The sequence below is a fragment of the Oncorhynchus mykiss genome, chromosome 17 (genome assembly GCF_013265735.2).
Source record: "Oncorhynchus mykiss isolate Arlee chromosome 17, USDA_OmykA_1.1, whole genome shotgun sequence".
Taxonomy (NCBI): domain Eukaryota; kingdom Metazoa; phylum Chordata; class Actinopteri; order Salmoniformes; family Salmonidae; genus Oncorhynchus; species Oncorhynchus mykiss.
Genome location: NC_048581.1, coordinates 60,574,946 through 60,600,069, shown reverse-complemented (window position 1 = coordinate 60,600,069; position 25,124 = coordinate 60,574,946). Strand labels below are relative to the sequence as shown.

Genomic DNA, 25,124 nt, shown 5'->3' with positions numbered 1-25,124 from the left:
TCACATAAGCTTCCAATAACTTGACTGTGTGGGTGTACAAACTGTAAGAATATTAGGAAAAAAGGAGACCTGGGTTTTAAAATTACAAGTGGAATGTTCTAGTCGCAGGTCCTACAATTCAGCCAAGTGTGTACCCCTGTTCAGGTCTCCATTGCCCTGTCATTCCTTCGTTTTGTCAGCAGGTGGAACCAAGCGCAGTTCTGCTCATCGGAAGGTAGGGATAGAAAAGCCAATTGCGAACCACCGGTCTGGATCCTGACATGGCAGGTTGTGATTGACAATACTGAAAACCATACCAAGAAAAGTAGAATTGCTTTGTCTCCTTCTTTCTAAGAAATGTATGTGCATGAATCAGCCTCTAACAAATTTGAATGGTTAAACTAGAGTTACAGAGGCTCAACATGAGCCTCAACTCCATTTGATATTAAAAAAAATACATTCAGACTCACTTGATAGAACACATACAATTTATTTCAAATAAATAAGAGATACTTTTACAAAATACAACACTCTAAATACAAATAAGACAATTATGTTTTCTACAAAATGTTCAGTAGCCTTAATGTTCAGTAGCCATACGTTGAAAACCAAAACATTTACAGTAAAAGGAGAAGCCAACTTCTGCCTTTTGATACTGACATTTTTGATGTGTACAAGGAACGGTGTGTCAGGTAGATTCAATATTAAGGCAGGTCACCCTCTTTATGCAATAGTTTCTAAAAATACATTGAATACAATGAGGTTTCTCCCCCAATTCGGAGTGTTCTGAGTGTGTGCAATCCATTTCTCAATCATATTTAGCAACATAGAAGACGCCAGCCTAACACTCAAAAAGTACAGACAGAGTAATTATGTAGAACAACAAATGCGTGCCAAAATACACCACAATTTTCATAGAAGAACATTTGGACGTGTGTGTTCATCCTAGGGGGAAATGGTGGCTAGTTTGTTGAGTTGCTTTCTGTAAGATTAAGTAAGTTAAACTTAAAGTGGCAATCTGCAGTTGCTACATCCATTTTTGGACTTATAAATTAATGATATGTACACATTGATTCTTATATATATATATAATTATAAATGACTCAAGCTTAAATCAACTGTCGTACACAATCAGAACCCAAAATATAAGCTTGTTTTACTCCAATGTTTGTAAACAAAGTAAATGTAAACAAACACTTTATAGCCTCAAATTATACTTTCGATATCATGGATGGTCAGTCCGTGTTTCCATAGCTGTCTATGAATTTGAGAGTGGTTACATTTCAGCTTTCTACTGAAACAGGGGCAGGCAGAACTCTTTGTCATTGTTTCAACTGCTGATTGCCGCTTTAACAAGTTGACAGATATCGCCGTTGTCATAAAGCCAGGACATTTCACAAACTGGATAGTTGAAACGTCCTGTGTGTGTGTGTGAACTAACACATGGTGCGATGCAGCAAGACATAAGCAACAGGAGAGTAGCTTAACCTTCAGGTTGACAAAGTTAAAATGTCCCTCTGGATTGGTCAGTATTCACAACCCAAACCACTATTACAGAACTTTTTGACACAGAGTCTTTGGCATGTTAATCGCCTTTAAGTCCATGGTGAGGACTTAAAGGTGAGGACTCCTCTCCTTTCCTTGGTTTGGAGTGACAGACAGTCAGTCCTTCATTTTCCATTCACCACCTACTGTCCTCCTCCGCAGACCAAATACGTAAATCCATCAGTCTGAAAACACAATCAATGGATGACTCACTCTGATCTGCGACAGGACATTTGACTGTGAGAGGAGACATTCAACAAAATGTCCCCAAATAAATCTGCTTCATCTATACAACAATCAATTGTTCATTCTATTCTTGACCAACTGTGTCTGATACACAAAAAAAAGCAGTGCAATAGTATTAGATGAGTCTCCCCTGGAGCGGGACAAGAGAAGGGGAAGGACAAGTCTGGGTTTGGGGTGGCGGTGAAGGTTTGGGAGGGGGGATTCACAGTTCTGACCTGCGGGGGGGGGACCTGCGGGGCGTCTCATGTGGTGGAGGTCTGTGTGATGCTCCTCTGGCTGCTGGTGCTTTTGATGACGTAGGTGGAGGAGTTACTCTTGCGGCTAGAGTCATGGTCACGTTCGCAGTGGCATTGGGAGGACTTGAGATAGCGGGCCGAGCAGCACAGGAAGTTCTGCCTCAGGTCTGAGAACAAGTGGCCTGCGAAGCACATGTAGATCCATGGGTTACAGCAGCTGTTCAGACTGGCCAGCAGCATGGAGATGATGAAGGGCATGGCTGGGGAAACAAGACAAACACACACATTACATTTTTACTGATACATCAATCACACATGATTGCAAATTGACCACTGGTGCTAGAAGTGTGTTCTAGTGTTTTGTAGTTAGGATTACAAAGCTAATTTCCCAAAGTTACCCAAATCTTCAGTCATTTTGTTAATTAACTGGTAATTTATGGCAATCTATGGTAACTTTGGTAATTAGTGGGACTTGCAAAGCAAACGTCCCATTTTAAATCTTCGTCATACTTCTTCTTCTTCTAAGCAAGAAACGTCATCCAAACTTTAAAACGTGCAGATCGATGTGCTTGTATACAAGTTTTTGATATCTTTTAGTATTTTTTTGTCCATTTTCATCCACTTTAATGGGATTTCCTCAACATTATAAAAGGCCCCATTGTGACGTCATCACTTCCAACATTCCATTCACTGTAAATGCAGCAATGGAAGTTTTGACACAAATCAGCTACCCCTTTGCCAACAATGTAGACAAAAAGTTAGAGCTTATGAAATCTTTGTCTACTTCTCAACTACTGACCACAACCACTGACCACAACTACTGAACCACACAGCTACTTACCAAAACGACTGGCCACAACTAATGACCACAAAAATACTGAACCACTCAACCACAACTACTGACCACACAAATACTGAACCACACAACTACTGACCACAACCATATAACTGCTGACCACAGGGCGGCAGGTAGCCTAGCAGTTAAGAGTGTTGGGCCAGTAACGAAAGGTCGCTGGTCCAAATCCACAAGCCGACAAGGTAGAAAAAAATCTGTCGTTCTGCCCTTGAGCAAGACAGTTACCGCCCAACAACAACTGCACCGATGATGTGGATGTCGATTAAGGCAGACCACCACACCTCTCTGGTGCAAAGGGGTTGGTTTAAATGCGGGAGACACATTTCAGTTGAATGCATTCAGTTGTGCAACTGACTAGGTATTCCCTTCCCCTTCACAACTACTAACCCAACAACTACTGACCATCTCTCTCCTGTTCCACAGAGCCTAAACACAGTCAGAGCTTGGCTACCAACAGCTGACACACAATCTCTGGGGGGATTTAATCTAATCAGAAAATGCACTAGAGGTAAACAGAAATCCTGTTCAATGAGGGAGAGCTCGGTTTGAGGTTTTGGAAAGTGAAAAGTTTCTTAGTACTCAGCTAGCAATGGGGAATCAGCCCAAAAGCGTCCCTCTTTTCCGGGGGTCCGGAACTGATTGAATCGGCCCGAAATCGGGTGTTGGACTTGGCCCGAAATTGGGTGTTGGACTCGGCCGGAATCAAAATGAATGACTGCCCAGAATCAGCCCAAATCATTCCCTACTGGAATTCAGCCGACTTTGCCAGCATCTTACCAGAATCCCCCCAGAAGCGGCCCAATGACATTTGAAATAAATGTATACAAAATTACCTGTTTTAGTCATTTTAAATTTTACTATTATACATTTTATACATACAAATTATACCCATACATGGGCTCCTGAGTGGCGCAGCGGTCTAAGGCACTGCATCTCAGTGCTTGAGGCGTCACTACAGACACCCTGGATCGAATCCAGGTGCACAATTGGCCCAGCGTTGTCCGGATTTGATCGGTGTAGGCCGTCATTGTAAATTAGAATTCGTTCTTAACTGACTTGCCTAGTTAAATAATCCACCATTTTTAAGAATAATTGTATTTTTTTTATTTTTTACCCCCTTTTCGTCATATCCAATTGTCTTGTCTCTGCAACTCCCGTACGGACTCGGGAGAGGGGAAGGTCGAGAGCCGTGCGTCACCCGAAACACAACCCCGCTAAGCCGCACTGCTTCTTGACATAATGCATGCTTAACCCGGGAAGCCAGCCGCACCAATGTGTCGGAGGAAACACCATACACAGGGTGACCGTGTCAGCGTGCATGCGCCTAGCCCGCCACAGGAGTGAACATCCCGGCTGGCCAAACCCTCCCCTAACCAGGACGACGCTGGGCCAATTGTTTCGTCACCTTATGGGTCTCCCGGTCGCAGCCGGCACGGGTATCGAACCAGCATCTGTAACAATGCAGTATGCGCAGCGATGCAGTACCTTAGAACTCTGCGCCACTCGGGAGGCCCCATCCACAAAGTTTTTAATGCTTATCAATTGCCCTCCACAAAGTATTAAAATACTAAAATCCTACTTAAACAGGACTCTTAAAGAATTTAATTTAAATGTAAATTACATTATTTGATCAGAGAAACAATGAGAAATATGGAGAAAAATAACAATGAAACCTTAATTGTATAAAGCAGCTTGTGTAATCATCTGCCAGAGAGTAGCCACAATTGGCCCAAGCCCCAAGTAATACATTTGGGCCAAATAACTCACAACAGAATCGGCCCGAGCTCAATCCCCGCATCCTAGTAATACTGCCGAAGGCGGCACAGATTCGGGGCACACGACATCGGCTGAGTCTCAGCAGGAATCGGCCCATTGAACTTCCGGCGCCGACAGAGATGGACGCATCACTTCGCGTTCTCAGGAAACTATGCAGTATTTTGTTTTTTTATGTATTATTTCTTACATTGTTACCCCAGGAAATCTTAAGTTTTCTTACATACAGCCGGGAGGAACTATTGGATATAAGAGCAACATCAACTTACAAACATTACGACCAGGAATACAACTTTTTAGAAGCGGATCCTCTATTTGGTCTACCACACAGGACAATGGATCGGATCCCAGCCGGCGACCCAAAACAACGGCGCCGCAGAGGGGGCAGAAGAAGCGGTCTTCTGGTCAGGCTCCGTAGACGGGCACATCGCACACCGCTCCCGAGTTCACAACTCATCAACGTCCAAGCTCTTGACAACAAGCTAGACAAAATCCGAGCAAGGATTGCCTTCCAGAGAGATATCAGAGATTGTAAAGTTCTTTGTTTCACGAAAACGTGTCTCACTCGAGACACGCTATCGGAGTCGGTACAGTGACCTGGTTTCTTCACACATCGCGCCGACAGAAACAAACATCTCTCTACAATCCTAGTAAAAATTCCCTGTCTTAGGCAAGTTAGGAATTCCCACTTTATTTTAAGATTGTGAAATGTCAGAATAATAGTAGAAAGAATGATTTATTTCAGTTTTTATTTCTTTCATCACATTCCCAGTGGGTCAGAAGTTTATATACACTCAATTAGTATTTGGTAGCATTGCCTTTCAATTGTTGAACTTGGGTCAAATGTTTCGGGCAGCAATCCACAAGCTTCCCACAATAAATTGGGTGAATTTTGGCCCATTCCTCCTGACAGAGCTGGTGTAACTGAGTCAGGTTTGTAGGCCTCCTTGCTTGCACACACCTTTTCAGTTCTGCCCACAAATGTTCTATAGGATTGAGGTCAGGGCTTTGTGATGGCCACTCCAATACCTTGAAGTATGCTTGTGGTCATTGTCCAGACCCATTTGAGAAACGTTTTAACTTCCTGACTGATGTCTTGAAATGTTGCTTCAATACATTCACATAATTGTCCTCCCTCATGATGCCATCTATTTTGTGAAGTGTACCAGTCCCTCCTGCAGCACAGCACCCGCACAACATGATGCTGTCACCCCTGTGCCTCACGGTTGAGATGGTGTTCTTCGGCTTGCAAGCCTCCCTCTATTTCCTCCAAACATAACGATGGTCATTATGGTCAAACAGTTCTATTTTTGTTTCATCAGACCAGAGGACATTTCTCCCAAAAGTACGATCTTTGTCCCCACGTAGTCTGTTTTTTTTATGGCGGTTTTGGAGCAGTGGCTTCTTCCATGCTGGGCGGCCTTTCAAGTTATGTCAATATAGGACTTGTTTTACTGTGGATATAGACACTTTTGTACCTGTTTCCTCCAGCATCTTCACAAGGGCATTTGCTGTTGTTCTAGGATTGGTTTGCACTTTTCTCACCAAAGTATGTTCATCTCTAGGAGACAGAACGCGTCTCCTTCCTGAGCGGTATGACGGCTGCGTGGTCCCATGGTGTTTATACTTGCGTACTATTGTTTGTACAGATGAACGCGGTACATTCAGGCGTTTGGAAATTGCTCCCAAGGATGAACCAGACTCGGAGGGCATGTTGTCCGGTCCTCTGGGAGTCTCTATGGGGGTACAACAGGGTTCAATTCTCAGGTCGACTCTTTTCTCTGTATATATCAATGATGTTGCTCTTGCTGCGGGTGATTCCATGATCCACCTCTATGCAGACGACACCATTCTGTATACTTCTGGCCCTTCCTTGGACACTGTGCTATCTAACCTCCAAACGAGCTTCAATGCCATACAACACTCCTTCCGTGGCATCCAACTGCTCTTAAACGCTAGTAAAACCAAATGCATGCTTTTCAACCGTTCGCTACCTGCACCCGCACACCCGACTAGCATCACCACCCTGGATGGTTCCGACCTAGAATATGTGGACATCTATAAGTACCTAGGTGTCTGGCTAGACTGTAAACACTCCTTCCAGACTCATATCAAACATCTCCAATCCAAAATCAAATCTAGAGTCGGCTTTCTATTTCGCAACAAAGCCTCCTTCACTCACTCCGCCAAACTTAACCTAGTAAAACTGACTATCCTACCGATCCTCGACTTCGGCGATGTCATCTACAAAATAGCTTCCAATACTCTACTCAGCAAACTAGATGCAGTTTATCACAGTGCCATCCGTTTTGTTACTAAAGCACCTTATACCAGCCACCACTGCGACCTGTATGCGCTAGTCGGCTGGCCCTCGCTACATATTCGTCACTAGACCCACTGGCTCCAGGTCATCTACAAGTCCATGCTAGGTAAAGCTCCGCCTTATCTCAGTTCACTGGTCACGATGGCAACACCCACCCGTAGCACGCGCTCCAGCAGGTGTATCTCACTGATCATCCCCAAAGCCAATACCTCATTTGGTCGCCTTTCCTTCCAGTTCTCTGCTGCCGGTTGCTGGAACGAATTGCCAAAATCGCTGAAGTTGGAGATTTTTATTTCCCTCACCAACTTTAAACATCAAATAATTATATCTATTTTTGATTCTATAGAATAATTTAGGGTTAATTATAGGTGCATATATTTTTTATCACAATCAGCTGGTGTTGCTTGCTCTAAGGCTACATTTTTTTAAATGTGAGAGGACATAACAGTTTTTTTCTGTGGACGAAGGATCGGACCAAAGCGCAGCGTGGTTAGAGTTCAACATGTTTAATAAAGACCATAAACATGAACACTACAAAATACCAAAACAACAAATGTGAAAAAACCAAAACAGTCCTATCTGGTGCATAGACACAAAGACAGAAGACAACCACCCACAAAACCCAACACAAAACAGGCTACCTAAATATGGTTCCCAATCAGAGACAATGACTAACACCTGCCTCTGATTGAGAACCATATCAGGCCAAACATAGAAATGGGAAAACTAGACACACAACATAGAATGCCCACTCAGCTCATGTCCTGACCAACACTAAAACAAAGAAAACACAAAAGAACTATGGTCAGAACGAGACAAGGACTAGAGAATTATGGAGCACTTTTTTAACCGATCGCTGCAGCTGTACATAGTCCATCTGTAAATAGCCCACCCAATTTACCTACCTCATCCCCATACTGTTGTATTTATTTACTTTTCTGCTCTTTTGCACACCAGTATCTCTACTTGCACATGATCATCTCATCATTTATCACTCCAGTGTTAATCTGCTAAATTGTAATTATTCGCTCCTATGGCCTATTTATCTCCTCATGCCTTTTGCACACAATGTATATAGACTTTTTTTTCCTACTGTGTTATTGACTTGTTTATTATTTACTCCATGTGTAACTCTGTGTTGTTTACACTGCTATGCTTTATCTTGGCCAGGTCTCAGTTGTAAATGAGAACTTGTTCTCAACTAGCCTACCTGGTTAAATAAAGGTGAAATCATTTTTTTTAAATAAAGACTTGTAGAGATATAACTTTTTTTTTTCTGAGGTCGGCTGATTTATTAAGATTGTCCCATGATGACAAGAAAGAGGCACTGAGTTTGAAGGTAGGCCTTGAAATACATCCACAGGTACACCTCCAATTGACTCAAATGATGCCAATTAGCCTATCAGAAACTTGTAAAGCCATGACATAATTTTCTGGAATTGTCCAAGCTGTTTAAAGGCACAGTCAACATGGTGTATGTAAACTTCTGACCTACTGGAATTGTGATACAGTGAATTATAAGTGAAATAACTTGACTGTAAACAATGTTTGGAAAATTACTTGTCTCATGTACAAAGTCGATGTCCTAACCGACTTGCCAAAACTATAGTTTGTTAGCAAGAAATTTGTGGATTGGTTGAAAAACTAGTTTTAATGACTCCAATCTAAGTGTCTGTAAACTCCCGACTTCAACTGTATGCATCAACACCTGCTGACCTGCAGTATCACTTGTGCTTTCATCAGTGCATGGATGAGTAGAGGTGGACGAGTCAATGACCGGTAAGGATACAGAGAGAGGATCACGTTAGCCTTTTATGAATGAAGGGAAGAGATGAAGACACCGAGCTGGGATTACAACATGAACCCTGTGCTATTGACCAGAGGGTTACACAGCTAAAGAACATTCAATGACTTTTGGCCTCTGTTCCTTTCCATCACTTGCCTGAAAGAAACGGAGAATCAAAACAAAATCAAATTATTCAACAAAAAAATAGTTGAATGATGACTGATCTGGAAAATCCAAAGTATGAACATGCACAAAGTAGATGTCCTAACCGACTTGCCAAAACTGTAGTTTGTTAACAAGAAATTTGTGGAGTGGTTGAAAAACATGTTTTAATGACTCCAACCTGTATGTAAACTACCGACTTCAACTGTACTCAATCTCTCCCCACCATTTTTCCTTTATCCAGGAAAGCAAAAGTAAATGAACTAAATTACTATTGCCCCGTAACACTCACTTTTGTCATCATGAAGTGCTTTGAGACGCTAATTAAGGATCATACCACCTCCACCCTACCTGACAGCCAAGACCCACTTCAATTTGCATACCATCCCAATAGATCCACAGACGATGCAATCGCCATCGCACTGCACACTGCCCTATCCCATCTGGACAAAAGGAATACTTATGTAAGAATGCTGTTCATTGAGTCCAGCTCAGCGTTCAATACGATAGTACCCTCCAAGAATATCATTAAGCTCGGGACCCTGGGTCTGAACCCCGCCCTGTGAAGCTGGGTCCTGGACTTCCTGACAGGCCACCCCAGATGCTGAAGGTAAGAAACAACACCTCAACTACGCTGATCCTCAACACAGAGTCCCCACAAGTGTGCGTGCTCAGCCCCCTCATGTACTGCCTGTTCACCCATAACTGTATGGCCACGCACACCTTTCAAAATTAAATCAAATCAAATCAAGTTTTATTTGTCACATGTGCCGAATACAACAGGTGAACAGTGAAATGCTTACTTACAAGCCCCTAACCAACAATGCAGTTTAAAAAGATATGGATAACAATAAGAAATAAAAGTAACAAGTCATTTAGGAGCAGCAGTAAAATAACAATAGCGAGACTATATACAGGGAGGTGACCGTACAGAGTCAATGTGCAGTGGCACCGGTTAGTTGAGGTAATATGTACATGTAGGGAGAGTTATTATAGTGACTATGCATAGATGACAACAACAGAGAGCAGCAGTGATGTAAAAGGGGGAGGGTCAATGCAAATAGTCTGGGAAGCCATTTGATTTGATGTTCAGGAGACTTATGGCTTGGGGGTCGAAGCTGTTTAGAAGCCTCTTGGACCTAGACTTGGCGCTCAGGTACTGCTCAGGTACCGCTGTGGCAGCAGAGCGAACAGTCTATGACTAGGGTGGCTGGAGTATTTGACCATTTTTAGAGCCTTCCTCTGACACCGCCTGGTATAGAGGTCCTGGATGGCAGGAAGCTTGGGCCCAGTGATGTACTGGGCCGTTCGCACTACCCTCTGTAGTGCCATGCGGTCCGAGGCAGAGCAGCTTATTGATGAGCTATGAGGGCACTATAGTGTTGAACACTGAGCTGTCGTCAATGAACAGCATTCTCACATAGGTTTTCCTTTTGTCTAGGTGGGAAAGGGCATTGTGGAGTGCAATAGAGATTGCATCATCTGTGGATCTGTTCGGGCGGTTTCTGGGATAATGATGTTGATGTGAGCCATTACCAGCCTTTCAAAGCACTTCATGGCTACATACGTTAGTGCCTTGGGTCGGTAGTAATTTAGACAGGTTACCTTAGTGTTCTTGGGCACAGGGACTATGGTGGTCTGCTTAAAACATGTTGGTATTTCAGACTCGGACAGGGAGAGGTAATGAAAATGTCAGTGAAGACTCTTGCCAGTTGGTCAGTGCATGCTCGCAGTACACGTCCTGGTAATCTGTCTGGTCCAGCGGCTTTGTGAATGTTGACCTGTTTAAAGGTCTTTCCCACATTGGCTGTGGAGAGCGTGATCACACAGTCTTCCCGGAACCGCTGGTGCTCATGCATATTTCACTGTTATTTGCCTCGAAGCGGGCATAGAAGTAGTTTAGCTCATCTGGTAGTCTCGTGTCCTCGGCAGCTCTCGGCTGTGCTTCCCTTTGTAGTCTGTAATGGTTTGCAAGCCCTGCCACATCCGACGAGCGTCAGAGTCGGTGTAGTGCGATTCGATCTTAGTCCTGTATTGACGCTTTGCCTGTTTGATGGTTCGTCGAAAGGCGATAGCGGAATTTATTATAAGCTTCTGGGTTAGAGTCCCACTCCTTGAAAGCAGCAGCTCTAGCCTTTAGCTCAGTGCGGATGTTGCCTGTAATCCATGGCTTCTGGTCGGGGTATGTATGTACGGTCACTGTGGGGACAACGTCATCAATGCACTTATTGATGAAGCCAATGACTGATGTGGTGTACTCTCAATGCCATCGGAAGAATCGCGGAACATATTCCAGTCTGTGCTAGTAAAACAGTCCTGGAGCTTAGCATCTGCTTCATCTGACCAGGTTTTATTGATCGAGTCACTGGTGCTTCCTGCTTTCATTTTTGCTTGTAAGCAGGAATCAGGAGGACAGAATTATGGTCAGATTTGCCAAATGGAGGGCGAGGGAGAGCTTTGTGTGCGTCTCTGTGTGTGGAGTAAAGGCTGTCCAGAGTTCTTTTCCCTCTGGTTGCACATTTAACATGCTAATATACATTTGGTAAAACGGATTTAAGTTTTCCTACATTAAACTCAATCATAAACTCAATCATCAAGTTTGGCCTGAATACCAATAATTACGAGACAGCATACAGGGGGGAGTTGAGGGCCCTGATGGAGGGGTGGAAAATAACCTCTTCTTTAACGTCAACTGGAGCTGATCGTGTACTTCAGGAGACAGCAGAGGGAGCAAGCCCCAATCCACATCAACGGGACCGCAGTGAAGAAGGTGAAAAACTTCAAGATCCTCGGCGTACACATCACTGACAATCTGAAATGGTCCACCCACACAGACAGTGTGGTGAAGAAGGCGCAACAGCGCCTCTTCAACCTTTAGGAGACTGAAGAAATTAAGTTTGGCATCTAAGAGCCTCACAAACTTTTACAGATGCACCATTGAGAGCATCCTGTCAGGCTGGATCACTGCCTGGAACAGCAACTGCATCGCCCGCAAAAGCAGGGTTCTCCAGAGGGTGTTGCGGTCTGCCCAACGCATCACTGGGGGCACACTGCCTGCCCTCCAGGACATCTACAACACCCGATGTCCCAGGAAGGCCAAAAAGATAATCAAGGACAACAACCACCTGAGCCACGGCCTGTTCACCCCGCTCTATTCCAGAAGTTGAGATCAGTACAGGTGCATCAAAGCTGGGACCGAGAGACTGAAAAACAACTTCTATCTCAAGACCATCAGACTGTTAAATAGTGATCACTAGCCGGCCTCCACCCAGTCCCTGAACTTAGTCACTGTCACTAGCCAACAACCACCCGGGTTACTCAACACTGGACCTTAGAGGCTGCTGCCCTATGTACATAGACATGGAATCACTGGTCACTTTAATAATGGATCACTGGTCGCTTAAAAAATATGTACATACTGTTTTACTCATTTCATATATATATATATATATATATACTATTTTGTACTGTATTGTTGTCACGATCATCTGAAGAAGTGGACCAAAGCGCAGCGTGGTGAGCATACATTTCTTTATTTATAATGTCGCCAACAAAAACAAGAAACAACAAAACGACCGTGAAGCTTACGAGGGCTACAGTGCCACTAACAAAGACAACTTCCCACAAAATACAAAGGAAAAAAGGCTGCCTCAGTATGATTCCCAATCAAAGACAACGATAGACAGCTGTCCCTGATTGAGAACCATACCCAGCCAAAACATAGAAATCAGAACATAGAATGCCCCCCCAAATCACACCCTGACCAAACCAAATAGAGACATAAGGCTCTAAGGTCAAGGCGTGACAAGGCGTGACAATTGTAGTCAATACCACTCTGACATTGCTTGTCTTAATTCCATTATTTTACATTTAGATTTGGGTGTATTGATTTGAATTGTCAGATGCTACTGCACTGTTTGAGCTAGGAACACAGGCATTTTGCTACACCTGCAAAAGCATCTGGTAAATATGTGTATGCGACAAATAACATTTGGTTTGAAATCAGATTATCGAGGGACAATCAAGGCGAAACAACATGGTTGTGGACGGAACTACAGAATCTCCACATGAGACCTGGACGGAGGCTGAATACAATGTTGAGGGAAATGATCTCGGAGAAACTGAGGATGGACCACATGAAGATTGAGGTCAAGTTCCTGAGGTTCAAGGACAAGGTAGCTGTTCTGGAAAGAGCCAAGAGCTTGAGAGGAACGTACTTTATATATTGTTTTATTTAGCTTTTTTTTCCATATTATGTCTATCTCTGATAGTCTATCCAGGAAAGGGCTGAAAATAGCCCATATGAATCTATGTAGTGTAACGGCCGTTGGTGGAAGAAGGTGAGGACCAAAGCGCAGCGTGGTATGCGTTCGTCATGTTTATCAGAAACTGAACACTAAAAATGCAAACAACAAAGCGACAACCGAAACAGCTCCGTCAGGTGCAACACACACTAAACAGAAAATAACTACCCAGAAACACCAGGTGGGAACAGGCTACCTAAGTATGGTTCTCAATCAAAGACAACGATTGACAGCTGCCTCTGATTGGGAACCATACCAGGCCAAACCAACAGAAATACAACACACAGAACAAAACATAGAATGCCCACCCCCTGACCAAACCAAAATAGAGACATAAAAAAGGAACTAAGGTCAGAATGTGACATGTAGCCTTAGAAATAAGGTTCATGAAATCAATAACTTGCTATCATTAGATAATATTAATATATTAGCCATTTCTGAGATTCACTGACAACTACTTTGATGACTATTGAAGTTATTGAGGGTTATTGAAGGTTATTGAAGTGTTATTGAAGTGTTGTGGTTGTGTGTTCACTTTGCACATCTAAAGCCTTTTCTTTTGGGTTATTGCTATAGGCCACCAAGTGCTAATGGTTAGTACCTAACTAATATGTGTGAAATGCTTGATAGTGTATGTGATGTTAACAGAGAGTTCTACTTTCTTGGGGATCTGATTGTCAACTGGTTTTCATTAAGCTGTCGACTCAAGAGGAAGCTTCTCACTGTAACCAGTGCCTGTAATCTGTTCAGGTTATTAATCAACCTACCAGGGTGTTTACAAACACTACAGGAACAAGAACATCCACATGTATTGATCACATTTGTACTATTACTGTAGAACTTTGTTCTGAAGCTGTATCTGAACCCATTGGATGCAGTGATCACAATATTGTGGCTATATCCAGGAAAGCCAAAGTTTCCGAAAACTGGGCCTAAAATAGTGAAGCGTCGTACTCATGCATAAAATAAACTAATAGCGAAAGAAAAGCATTGCAAGTTTGAATTCTGTAAAGTTATTGTTATCGATGAATAATAACAAACCTCCTGGCAATAACAAGATGGATGGTATATTTAATCTGAGCCAAGAGGAAAGTCCTTGTCCTCAGGCCTGGAGGGAAGACAAAGTAATTCCACTACCCAAGAGTGGTAAAGTGTCCTTTACTGGTTGTAACAGCAGACCTATCAGCTTGCTACCAGCTCTTAGCAAACTGTAGGGAAAAAGCCCAAATACAATGCTATTTCTCTGTCAACAAATTAACAACAGACTTTCCGCATGCTTATACAGAAGGGCACTCAACATGTACTGCACTGACACAAATGTCTGGAGAAATTGATAATAAGAAGATTGTGGGAGCTATACCGCTGGATTTCAGTGCAGCCGTTGACATTATTGACCATAACCTGCTGTTAAGGAAACGTATGTGTTATGGCTTTTCAACCTCTGCCATATTGTGGATCCAGGGTTACAGTGCTTTTCAACCTCTGCCATATTGTGGATCCAGGGTTACAGTGCTTTTCAACCTCTGCCATATTGTGGATCCAGGGTTACAGTGCTTTTCAACCTCTGCCATATTGTGGATCCAGGGTTACAAGTGCTTTTCAACCTCTGCCATATTGTGGATCCAGGGTTACAGTGCTTTTCAACCTCTGCCATATTGTGGATCCAGGGTTACAGTGCTTTTCAACCTCTGCCATATTGTGGATCCAGGGTTACAGTGCTTTTCAACCTCTGCCATATTGTGGATCCAGGGTTACAGTGCTTTTCAACCTCTGCCATATTGTGGATCCAGGGTTACAGTGCTTTTCAACCTCTGCCATATTGTGGATCCAGGGTTACAGTGCATTTGGAAAGTATTTAGAACTGTTTCATTTTTTCACATTTTGTTACAATACAGCCTTGTACTAAAATGGTTAAAAGTGTGTTTTTCCCTCATCAATCGACATACAATACCCCATAATGACAAAGCAAAAACAGGTTTAAATGTGTTTTTTTGCACATTTATTACTTTGTTGAAGCACCGATTACAGCATTGAGTCTGCTTGGGTATGACGCTATAAGCTTGGCACACCTATTTGGGGAGTTTCTCCCATTCATCTCTGTAGATCCTCTCAAGCTCTGTCAAATTGGATGGGGAGCATCACTGCACAGCTATTTTAAGGTCTCTCCAGGTATGTTCGATCGTGGCGAGCGGAAGAGTCTTTGTTGTTCCAAACTTATTCCATTTAAGAATGATGTAGGCCAATGTGTTCTTGGGGAACTTCAATTCTGGAGAAATGTTTTGGTGCCCCTGTGGGACCTTTTATAGACAGTTGTGTTCCTTTCCAAATCCTGTCCAGTCAATTGAATTTACCACGGGTGGACTCCAATCAAGTTGTAGAAGTATCTCAAGGATGATGAACTGAAACAGGATGCACCTGAGCTCGAGTCTCATAGCCAAGTTTCACATCCTGAGCTTAGAGAGCCTTTTTATGTCTCTATTTGGTTTGGTCAGGGTGTGATTTGGGTGGGCATTCTATGTGTTGTATTTCTTTGTTTTCCCACCTATGTTGTGGGATCTTGTCCTTGTATTGTTGTTGTTGAGCCCTACAAGGCTGTACGTTTCGTTGGTTCTCTCTTTCTTGTTTTGCGGGTTATCATTAAAGAATATGATTAACCTACCCCACGCTGCATCTTGGTCTAATTCCACCAACAACGATCGTCACACCAAGGTTCTGAATACTTATGTAAATATGGTATTTCTGTTTTTTTATTTCAAATACATTTGCAAACATTTCTAAAAACCTGACTTCGCTTTTTCATTACGGGGTATTGTGTGTAGATTGATGAGGATTTTTATTTATTTAATCAATTTTAGAATAAGGCTGTTACATAACAAAATGTGGAAAAAGTCCACGGGTCTGAATACTTTCTGAAAGCACTGTATATTTAGGATATTGTTTTACAGCTTTGTCATTCTATTATTTATTTTACTAAATCATCTTATTTGAGGAAACCACTTTCATCCTAATTAATGACCCCTGTTCTATCTCTACTACTCATGAATGACATTCCTGATTGGATTGTTCTTGACACAAACACAAACACACAAATAGACACACACATAAACACATACACACCAACACAATAGGCACACCCAGATAGCATTCACAACCGAAATGGTAATAAAGCTACCGGGGGAGACAGACAGCAGTGATGCGTAGGTTGACATTTATGCCACAGATGTAGGATCTTAATTTGAGCCAGTTGGCTACTGCAGGAAAATAATCCTGCAGCAACAGGAAATGTGGATTATTATGTGGATTATAATTAATGGACATTTTTGTAGGGGTTGATACATTTTTCATCAGGGAAAATCAAATCTGACATTTCAAAATGGAAATTACACACTTCATAAGCCTTTTTAAGCCTCAAACACACTGTAAGTTCAATTCCTGCATTGCAGTAGAGTTCTCCTGAAACAGGGTGATCAAATGAAGATCCTCCATCTGTATGTACACCGGCGAATTGACATATGGTAAATTAGTTTGAGATTAATGGAATGGGCCCATGTCCTGTATTCAATTAACCTATTCTGATTGCTAATCTCTCTCCCTTCGTCTCTCTCCACCCCGTGTTCCGCTTGCATCATCTTTAATGGCTGGCCCTCCAGCTCTGATATGAAGGTTGCTCAAATTGAAATCACTGGGAACAATCTGCGGAATGTTACAGCAGCCTCGCCAAGTAATTTGGAGCTAATTGATTCATCAGTCATTAAGGCTGTGAGTTATAGGTGCACAAGTGTCCGGATGTGAACAATGTAAATCATTCTATTGTCTGGCTTTTACAGTGTCAGAGCAGGGAGGACACATGCTTAGTCTGGACCGGGGATAGGCCTAGGGCCTACGCAGATTCCTAACTCTAATTAATGTGTGTGTGTGTGTGGGGGGGGAGCTTGCAGTGATGCAAAAGTAAAGCGGAATTGATCTACTAGATAACTCAAATGAAAATGTAATATAGAAAAGAGTAAACTCCACCATATGACAAGTCATTATGGATGTCCTGCAGCTATAAAGTAGTTACACTGTAATACCATTGCTTTATAACTTTCAGCCACAAAGTTACACAACTTCAATCTCAAAGGAACACAAGGCAGTATGATAGATGAATGAATAACTCAATACATTTTGCTGTAAAATGTATAACCTTGCTCTTGTGAGGGAGGGAGGAATTTGAATTAATGCAGCTTGGCATTAGATCATTTATCTTTTCACTGAGGCATGAAAGGTGGTTAGTGAGATCTTAACAAACCACAAGGGGTACTAAGCAGCAGTCAAACGGACATACACAGACTAACACTGACACAAAATGTATTTGATCTAACTCTGTTAGGCAGTGCCATGCAGAGCTTCCTTGTTTGGATATTACAGTGCCTTGCGAAAGTATTCGGCCCCCCTGAACTTTGCGACCTTTTGCCACATTTCAGGCTTCAAACATAAATATATAAAACTGTATTTTTTTGTGAAGAATCAACAACAAGTGGGACATGAAGTGGAACGACATTTATTGGATATTTCAAACTTTTTTAACAAATCAAAAACTGAAAAATTGGGCGTGCAAAATGATTCAGCCCCTTTACTTTCAGTGCAGCAAACTCTCTCCAGAAGTTCAGTGAGGATCTCTGAATGATCCAATGTTGACCTAAATGACTAATGATGATAAATACAATCCACCTGTGTGTAATCAAGTCTCCGTATAAATGCACCTGCACTGTGATAGTCTCAGAGGTCCGTTAAAAGCGCAGAGAGCATCATGAAGAACAAGGAACACACCAGGCAGGTCCGAGATACTGTTGTGAAGAAGTTTAAAGCCGGATTTGGATACAAAAATATTTCTCAAGCTTTAAACATCCCAAGGAGCACTGTGCAAGCGATAATATTGAAATGGAAGGAGTATCAGACCACTGCAAATCTACCAAGACCTGGCCGTCCCTCTAAACTTTCAGCTCATACAAGGAGAAGACTGATCAGAGATGCAGCCAAGAGGCCCATGATCACTCTGGATGAACTGCAGAGATCTACAGCTGAGGTGGGAGACTCTGGCCATAGGACAACAATCAGTCGTATATTGCACAAATCTGGCCTTTATGGAAGAGTGGCAAGAAGAAAGCCATTTCTAAAAGATATCCATAAAAAGTGTTGTTTAATGTTTGCCACAAGCCACCTGGGAGACACACCAAACATGTGGAAGAAGGTGCTCTGGTCAGATGAAACCAAAATTGAACTTTTTGGCAACAATGCAAAACGTTATGTTTGGTGTAAAAGCAACACAGCTGAACACACCATCCCCACTGTCAAACATGGTGGTGGCAGCATCATGGTTTGGGCCTGATTTTCTTCAGCAGGGACAGGGACGATGGTTAAAATTTATGGGAAGATGGATGGAGCCAAATACAGGACCATTCTGGAAGAAAACCTGATGGAGTCTGCAAAAGACCTGAGACTGGGACGGAGATTTGTCTTCCAACAAGACTATGATCCAAAACATAAAGCAAAATCTACAATGGAATGGTTCAAAAATAAACATATCCAGGTGTTAGAATGGCCAAGTCAAAGTTCAGACATGAATCCAATCGAGAATCTGTGGAAAGAACTGAAAACTGCTGTTCACAAATGCTCTCCATCCAACCTCACTGAGCTCGAGCTGTTTTGCAAGGAGGAATGGGAAAAAATGTCAGTCTCTCGATGTGCAAAACTGATAGAGACATACCCCAAGCGACTTACAGCTGTAATCGCAGCAAAAGGTGGCGCTACAAAGTATTAACTTAAGGGGGCTGAATAATTTTGCACGCCCAATTTTTCAGTTTTTGATTTGTTAAAAAAGTTTAAAATATCCAATAAATGTCGTTCCACTTCATGATTGTGTCCCACTTGTTGTTGATTCTTCACAAAAAAATACAGTTTTATATCTTTATGTTTGAAGCCTGAAATGTGGCAAAAGGTCGCAAAGTTCAAGGGGGCCGAATACTTTCGCAAGGCACTGTATTTACCAGCAAATAATGGTTCCACTAAACGGAAGTCAAAATGTAAATTATTGTTCTGTGTAGGCTACGGTGCATTCAATACATATGCTAAATGTCTTCACACAGCATAGCCAAATCACATATCATGACTATTAAACATTCTTATGGCTTTGTAAAAGGAAGGAGCGTGGGTGAGAATGGGGCCAATATGTGATTTGAAGGAAGGAATTATGATCAAAATAACAATTAGCTCATGGTGTCGTTCACAGGAGATGATAAATCACACAAACTCACAAATTTGAATGCAGAAAATGCTTCCCCTCATTGGTAAATCTGCTCAACTATCAGGTTCTGTACTGACTAATGACCACAGCCTGACTGGCACGATCATCTGAGTTTAATATCAACACTATTTCAGAGGATTTACTATGCCAAAGCAGCTGAGTAGTAGAATTCCTAAATGAGACTGTACAAGAGAGGGGCCTTGCTTTTCTCACATTTTATTTTGGCTCTCAGCCAACCACTGACCTGGCTATCAGATGCTCCATACTATTATTTCAATGGAAGCTGGTACAATAGCTCTCTTTTAGCTCTCTCTGAGTCGGCACAGCTGAAAAGGGCTTCCCTGTTTTAATAAAAGATGCATCTATCATTATGTATAATGCTGTACTTTAACATGACTGTAACAACAATGAGGCTTGGTGTCTGTTTAATAAACATCCTGTAAAATGCAGAGAAGAACATACAGTGGCCATAGACAAAAGGATTCCATGGGGACTGGGCAGACTGCCAATTAATATAGTCAGTGCCAGTCAGCGTCACACAGAGCAGAGGGTGAGTCAGCGTAGGGAAAATGGAGGCTGTGCACTCAGGAATGGACATAGGTATGGACACAGTTTATAGATGGGCCGCCTTTCCCACCTGGACAAAAGCAACACCTATGTAGTAAAAAAAGCTGTTTAATTGGGCAAATCCACTGATTGTGTTTTGTCCTCAGAAGGGTTAAAAAGTCTCCAGTGGATGCTGCACCCCTAAGAGGTTGTCTTTGGGAGATCACAGGCTGTGTATGTCTGTTCAAGGATGATAATAAAAGCACTGTAAATAAACACAATTTTCTAGCAGGGAACAACAGCCTGCCTGCTTGAACCTGGCACACCCCAACAGGCTTACAGGGACAAAGCCTACATTATAAACTGGGTGGTTCGAGCCCTGAATGCTGATTGGCTGACAGCCATGGTATATCAGACCGTATACCACAGGTATGACAAAATATGTATTTTTACTGCTCTAATTTAGTTGGTAACCAGTTTATAATAGCAATAAGGCACCTTGGGGGTTCATGGTATATGGCCAATATACCACGGCTAAGTGCTGTATCCAGGCACTCCGCGTTGGATCGTAGGTAAGAACAGCCCTTAGCCATGGTATATTAGCCATATACCACACCTCCTCGTGCCTTATTGCTTAATAAGTATAGTTACTCATCTTGGATCATCCTGCAAACTTCATGGGAACTTTGGCTGAGAATATTATTTTCCATACTTTTCCATACACGTGTAATGCAAAATTGTTTGGGGAATATAATGACTGTTTACCAACTTGTTCAATTTCCTGGTGTTTGTCTTGGGATGTTGGGAAATATAACTAATATGTGATAGAGCTGCTATGGGGATCAGAAGGGGACAGCACAGAACAGTTGCGTTTAACTAGGTAAGAACAAATTCTTATATTCAATGACGGCCTACTCCGGCCAAACCCTCCCCTAACCTGGACGACGGTGGGCCAATTGTGCCCCTATGGGACTCCCAATCACAGCCGGTTGTGATACAGCCTGGGATCAAACCAGGGTCTGTAGTGCTACCTCTAGCACTGAGATGCTGTGCCTTAGACCACTGCGCCACTCAGGATACATAGTGCTGTGGTGTAACTCTGGTGTCTTTCAAATGTATGGATACTCTCACTTTGATTTACCACTCTCATTTAATCTGTTTACAGCTTCAGTAATATATGAATCTTCTTCAAAGGATAGAACATAAACAAAATGCCAACCCCAACCAGAAGGCCATCTACTGTATTTGGTTTAGCATAGATTGCTCAATCCCCCTCCAGTCCAAGCCAGTATATAGCCTAATGTAAATAGGCCTGGCTAAGTATGTAAAGTGTGATTGACCGGGTATCGAACCCTGGCCATACTATATAGGGTGTGGTCATAAGGCGGGTCATTAAGAAATGAATTGCACCGGTGGGCTGTCTGCTCCATTGAAGCACGTGGTACCCTCGTGGGCTTGACTGAGGAGATGACACGCGTGGCCCCAATATTACCTGTCACTCTTGCACTCCGACGTGCCTCCCAGGTAACAACAGAAGATCTCAGCATGCAGCCCACACGCATAATCTGATTAATGATTCACTGCAGGAAGGCTCAGATGGTTGGGCCTCAAAAACACATCCATGCAGAGGTGTGCACAAACCATGGAGGTGACAGTCCGGAAAGACTGCTTTCAGTGACTAAAGTTATTTTTAGTTGCATGGACATTTGCGGCGGTAGCCTATGCCTACTTTGCTTCGCTTCAGTGGAGGGGTATTGCAATTAAACGACCCTCTCAATGTTGTTGCTGTTCGTTATGGCGAGTGAGTCAAATGGAGGTGGAGGTGGTGTTTTTAGTTTTCATAAAAAGTCTGTAACAATTCTGGACAACCATTGTAATATTCAGGCCACTTCTAAAATTAAGGAACATTTTGACGGCGTATGCCCTATATAGACCTATATGAAACGAATATAACGAGATAATATTTTTCATACATATTTGTTCGGATCGCTCCACCCGTATCTCCACAAGTCACCATAACATTCTATATAGGTGGTCAGAGCTTCATTTGCATCATAGTATTTTTGTTGGCTGGAAGCACACCATAGCCTATGAAGGGCTGCGGATTTATTTAAGTTCATTTGGTCATTTCATCCACTGCATGTGGGTAGGATATTACTTTATATGATGCGTCTAATTTTCCGGTACAATGGCATACATCCTTTGATGTTCCTCAGGTTGGCCAAAATGTAATGCGTAAAAGTGCAATGTCCAACCTCTGCGAATTTCAATTGACTGTCAATGATAAAGGCTGTTGAAATATATTTGTATTATCATGGCTATTTGGTGAAAATGCACCTAACATTACGCACACCGCATTATAAGTCCCGAGGCAGAATACCTTCCGAGCGTTTTAAAGTAAACATGGACATTTCATTTCAAGATGGATATATTAATGGCGACAGTCTAGAATTGCGAAGCTACCTGGTTAAAGTATTTCATATTACGCACGGAATCTCAAACTGAAGAACTAATTTGCATGGTTATTTTCGAGATGGAGTTCGAACTCACCTTCTCGAGGCGCCGTTGGATCCCAAGCCGTCCACATCTGCACGGTGAAGAAAGGAGTCCAGCAAACGATATACGCCAGAACTATGACAAATGTCATTTTAACTGTAGTTATCTTCGCTTTGGAGATGAGCTTTACACTGCTCACCCGGGCGAGCGCAAGACCTTTCGAAGTCTTTGGGGTGAGGCTCATGCACTGGTCCCTCTTGGTTTTCATTCTAAAGTTTTGCCATATTTTAAAGCTTATTAGTCCATAGCATAGGCTCAGGATGGCCACTGGTATGATGTAGATGGTAAGGCTAATCCAAGTTATATACGCTTTGGCACCCCAGGGCTCCACGAAGTCACCCCAACAATCATACACTCCAGAGCCAACGTCCTTCAGGGAAAAAATGTACATTTGTGGGCTGCTGAACACTAGGCTGAGGACCCAGGAGATAATCACGTAGAAACGGTCTTTTCGCTTGTGCAGAGACCGAAGCGGCTGACAAATCGCCAAGCACCTGTCTATAGACATCAAAACAAGCATATAGGTAGATGCGAACATCCCGACGATCTGGAAGTATTTCACCAACCTGCACAGGATATCGGGTCCATAGAAACGGAAAGTAATGTCCCAGATAAGTTGTGGCAAGACCTGAAATATAGCCACAACGAGATCCGCGATGCTGAGGTGTTTCATGAAGTAGTACATTCGGGACTGTGTGTGCTTGGTGGTGTGAATGGCCACCAGGACGCACAGATTCCCCGCCAGCGCCAGGAGCAGGACCAGGGCGAGCACAGTCACCTCCACTTTAGCCACCTCCTCATTCCGTTTCAGGGGGTTTGTTTGATTTCCCCCGATGGTCCCGTTGCCAAGGGTTGAGTTCCCCAATGATTCGTTAAATGGCCAAAAGTTCTGCTCATTTAGTGTACTACTTTCCATTGTGTTGACCGTATTCTCTCTCAGTCCAACCGCGACGAAAAATCATGCAATCACAGCAACGTTCAGCCACCCTACATTGGACAGTTGTTTTAAACGTCTTCTTTGGCTCTTCATCTAACAGGTGTCAAGACAAGACAAAGCATCCGTGTGTGGAGCTGGGTCGTTATCATTTACACACGATGGGAAAACGGAATCCCAATTTTGCGCTGAAGCTTTATTTCTTATTCATAGCCAAATAGGACCAGACACTGGTGAGCAGGAAATATAGAAAACACATTAACGTCTTGTTTCAATTAAAAACAATTCAATTATATAATACTACATTAAATGGGAAATCTGCGATTAAATGTATTTAATTTTAAATTAATTATATATAGACCTAACCATTGATTTTAAAAGAATATACATTATACAGTAAATGCCTCATACCCCATCAGAACCCAAAATATAAGCTTATTTTACTCAATTGTTTGTAAACAATGTAATTGTAAACAAACATTGTATAGTCTCAAAACGGTTAAAACCAGATTTTTTCTGATCATTTTTATTGTTTGAACGGCAGATTGCCCCTTTGAATGAAAAACATAAACAGAACCACAACATATAATTTAAAAAACTATTGAAACTAACTAAAAATTCAGCAGCACATGGTCTATGGATAGTCTCCAGCCATCTAAATAATATTTTAACATTGCCTACAAGTAATAGCATGATGGGTTTTCCGAATGTAAATCTAGGCCTACTTACATGTGCATCTGCTTTACCGTCTTGTAAATTGAGTACTGGAACTAAACGCAGTGAGACCTGAGAGTGAAGCATCCAGCCTCCCTCACTAGTAGGGATCGGATTGGCCAGCATCATGATGTTTATACCACTTGTATATCCCTGGCCAAGATTATGCATGAGAAATTGATTTCCACATTATTTCCACTAGGTGTCCATGTGCGCACTCTAATAGATGAAGGCCTAATGTCTAACCATTCACTACATCAATATACAGATGATCTGTTTTTAAAAAAATTAAGTGGTCATCATCATGTAGGCTACCCTAGTCAACGATATGCAAATAAAGGGATCATAATGAAATATTCACAAGTAAATGGGTAATTGCACTATATAGGTTCCTAAATATATGGACACTAGTTGACAGCATTAGTTGATTCGGCTACAACAAGGCTAGACTAGTGCAGCATTTAATTATATTCCATCAATGCCTCTGAAACACTAAAATGTTACCTTTCCTCGCCAGCCTGCTGCTCAAGGTTGCCAATGTGAATCATTAACCGAATTTAGGCAAGTTATGTTGTTACAAATGTCGACTAGATCCATATTTAACCTTAAAATGGCATATTTGCCTCACTGACTGCTACTGTGCAGTGACATGTTTTATAGAGAAACCTATTTTGTATGCCTGTGATGAACTGCACCAGAGTACGTGTATACTAGTACGCGATAAATGGCGGCGTGCTGCTTAGCCGCACATAGTGGCTCGCTTGTGGGTGTGCTGGCAGCATATAGCAGCTTTTTGATTGTGCGTCAATTCAAGATAGCAAGTTTGTATGAAGGTTTGGTTCTTACATTGGTAAATCTCTATTTCATGAATTTATTCACAG

The 25,124-nt window shown here is 42.4% G+C and overlaps 1 protein-coding gene across 1 annotated transcript; it reads right to left on the bottom strand.

Moving 5' to 3' along the window:
• Positions 1 to 455: 455 nt before the first annotated feature.
• LOC110494264 (isotocin receptor) lies at positions 456 to 24,392 on the bottom strand. The gene is made up of 3 exons (XM_021569203.2): positions 24,259 to 24,392; positions 22,590 to 23,759; positions 456 to 2,266 (listed from the first exon to the last, which is right to left on the bottom strand). Exons 2-3 carry the CDS (start codon positions 23,509 to 23,511, stop codon positions 2,013 to 2,015), a joined length of 1,176 nt encoding a protein of 391 aa, XP_021424878.1. The 5' UTR covers positions 23,512 to 23,759; positions 24,259 to 24,392; the 3' UTR covers positions 456 to 2,012.
• Positions 24,393 to 25,124: the final 732 nt, after the last annotated feature.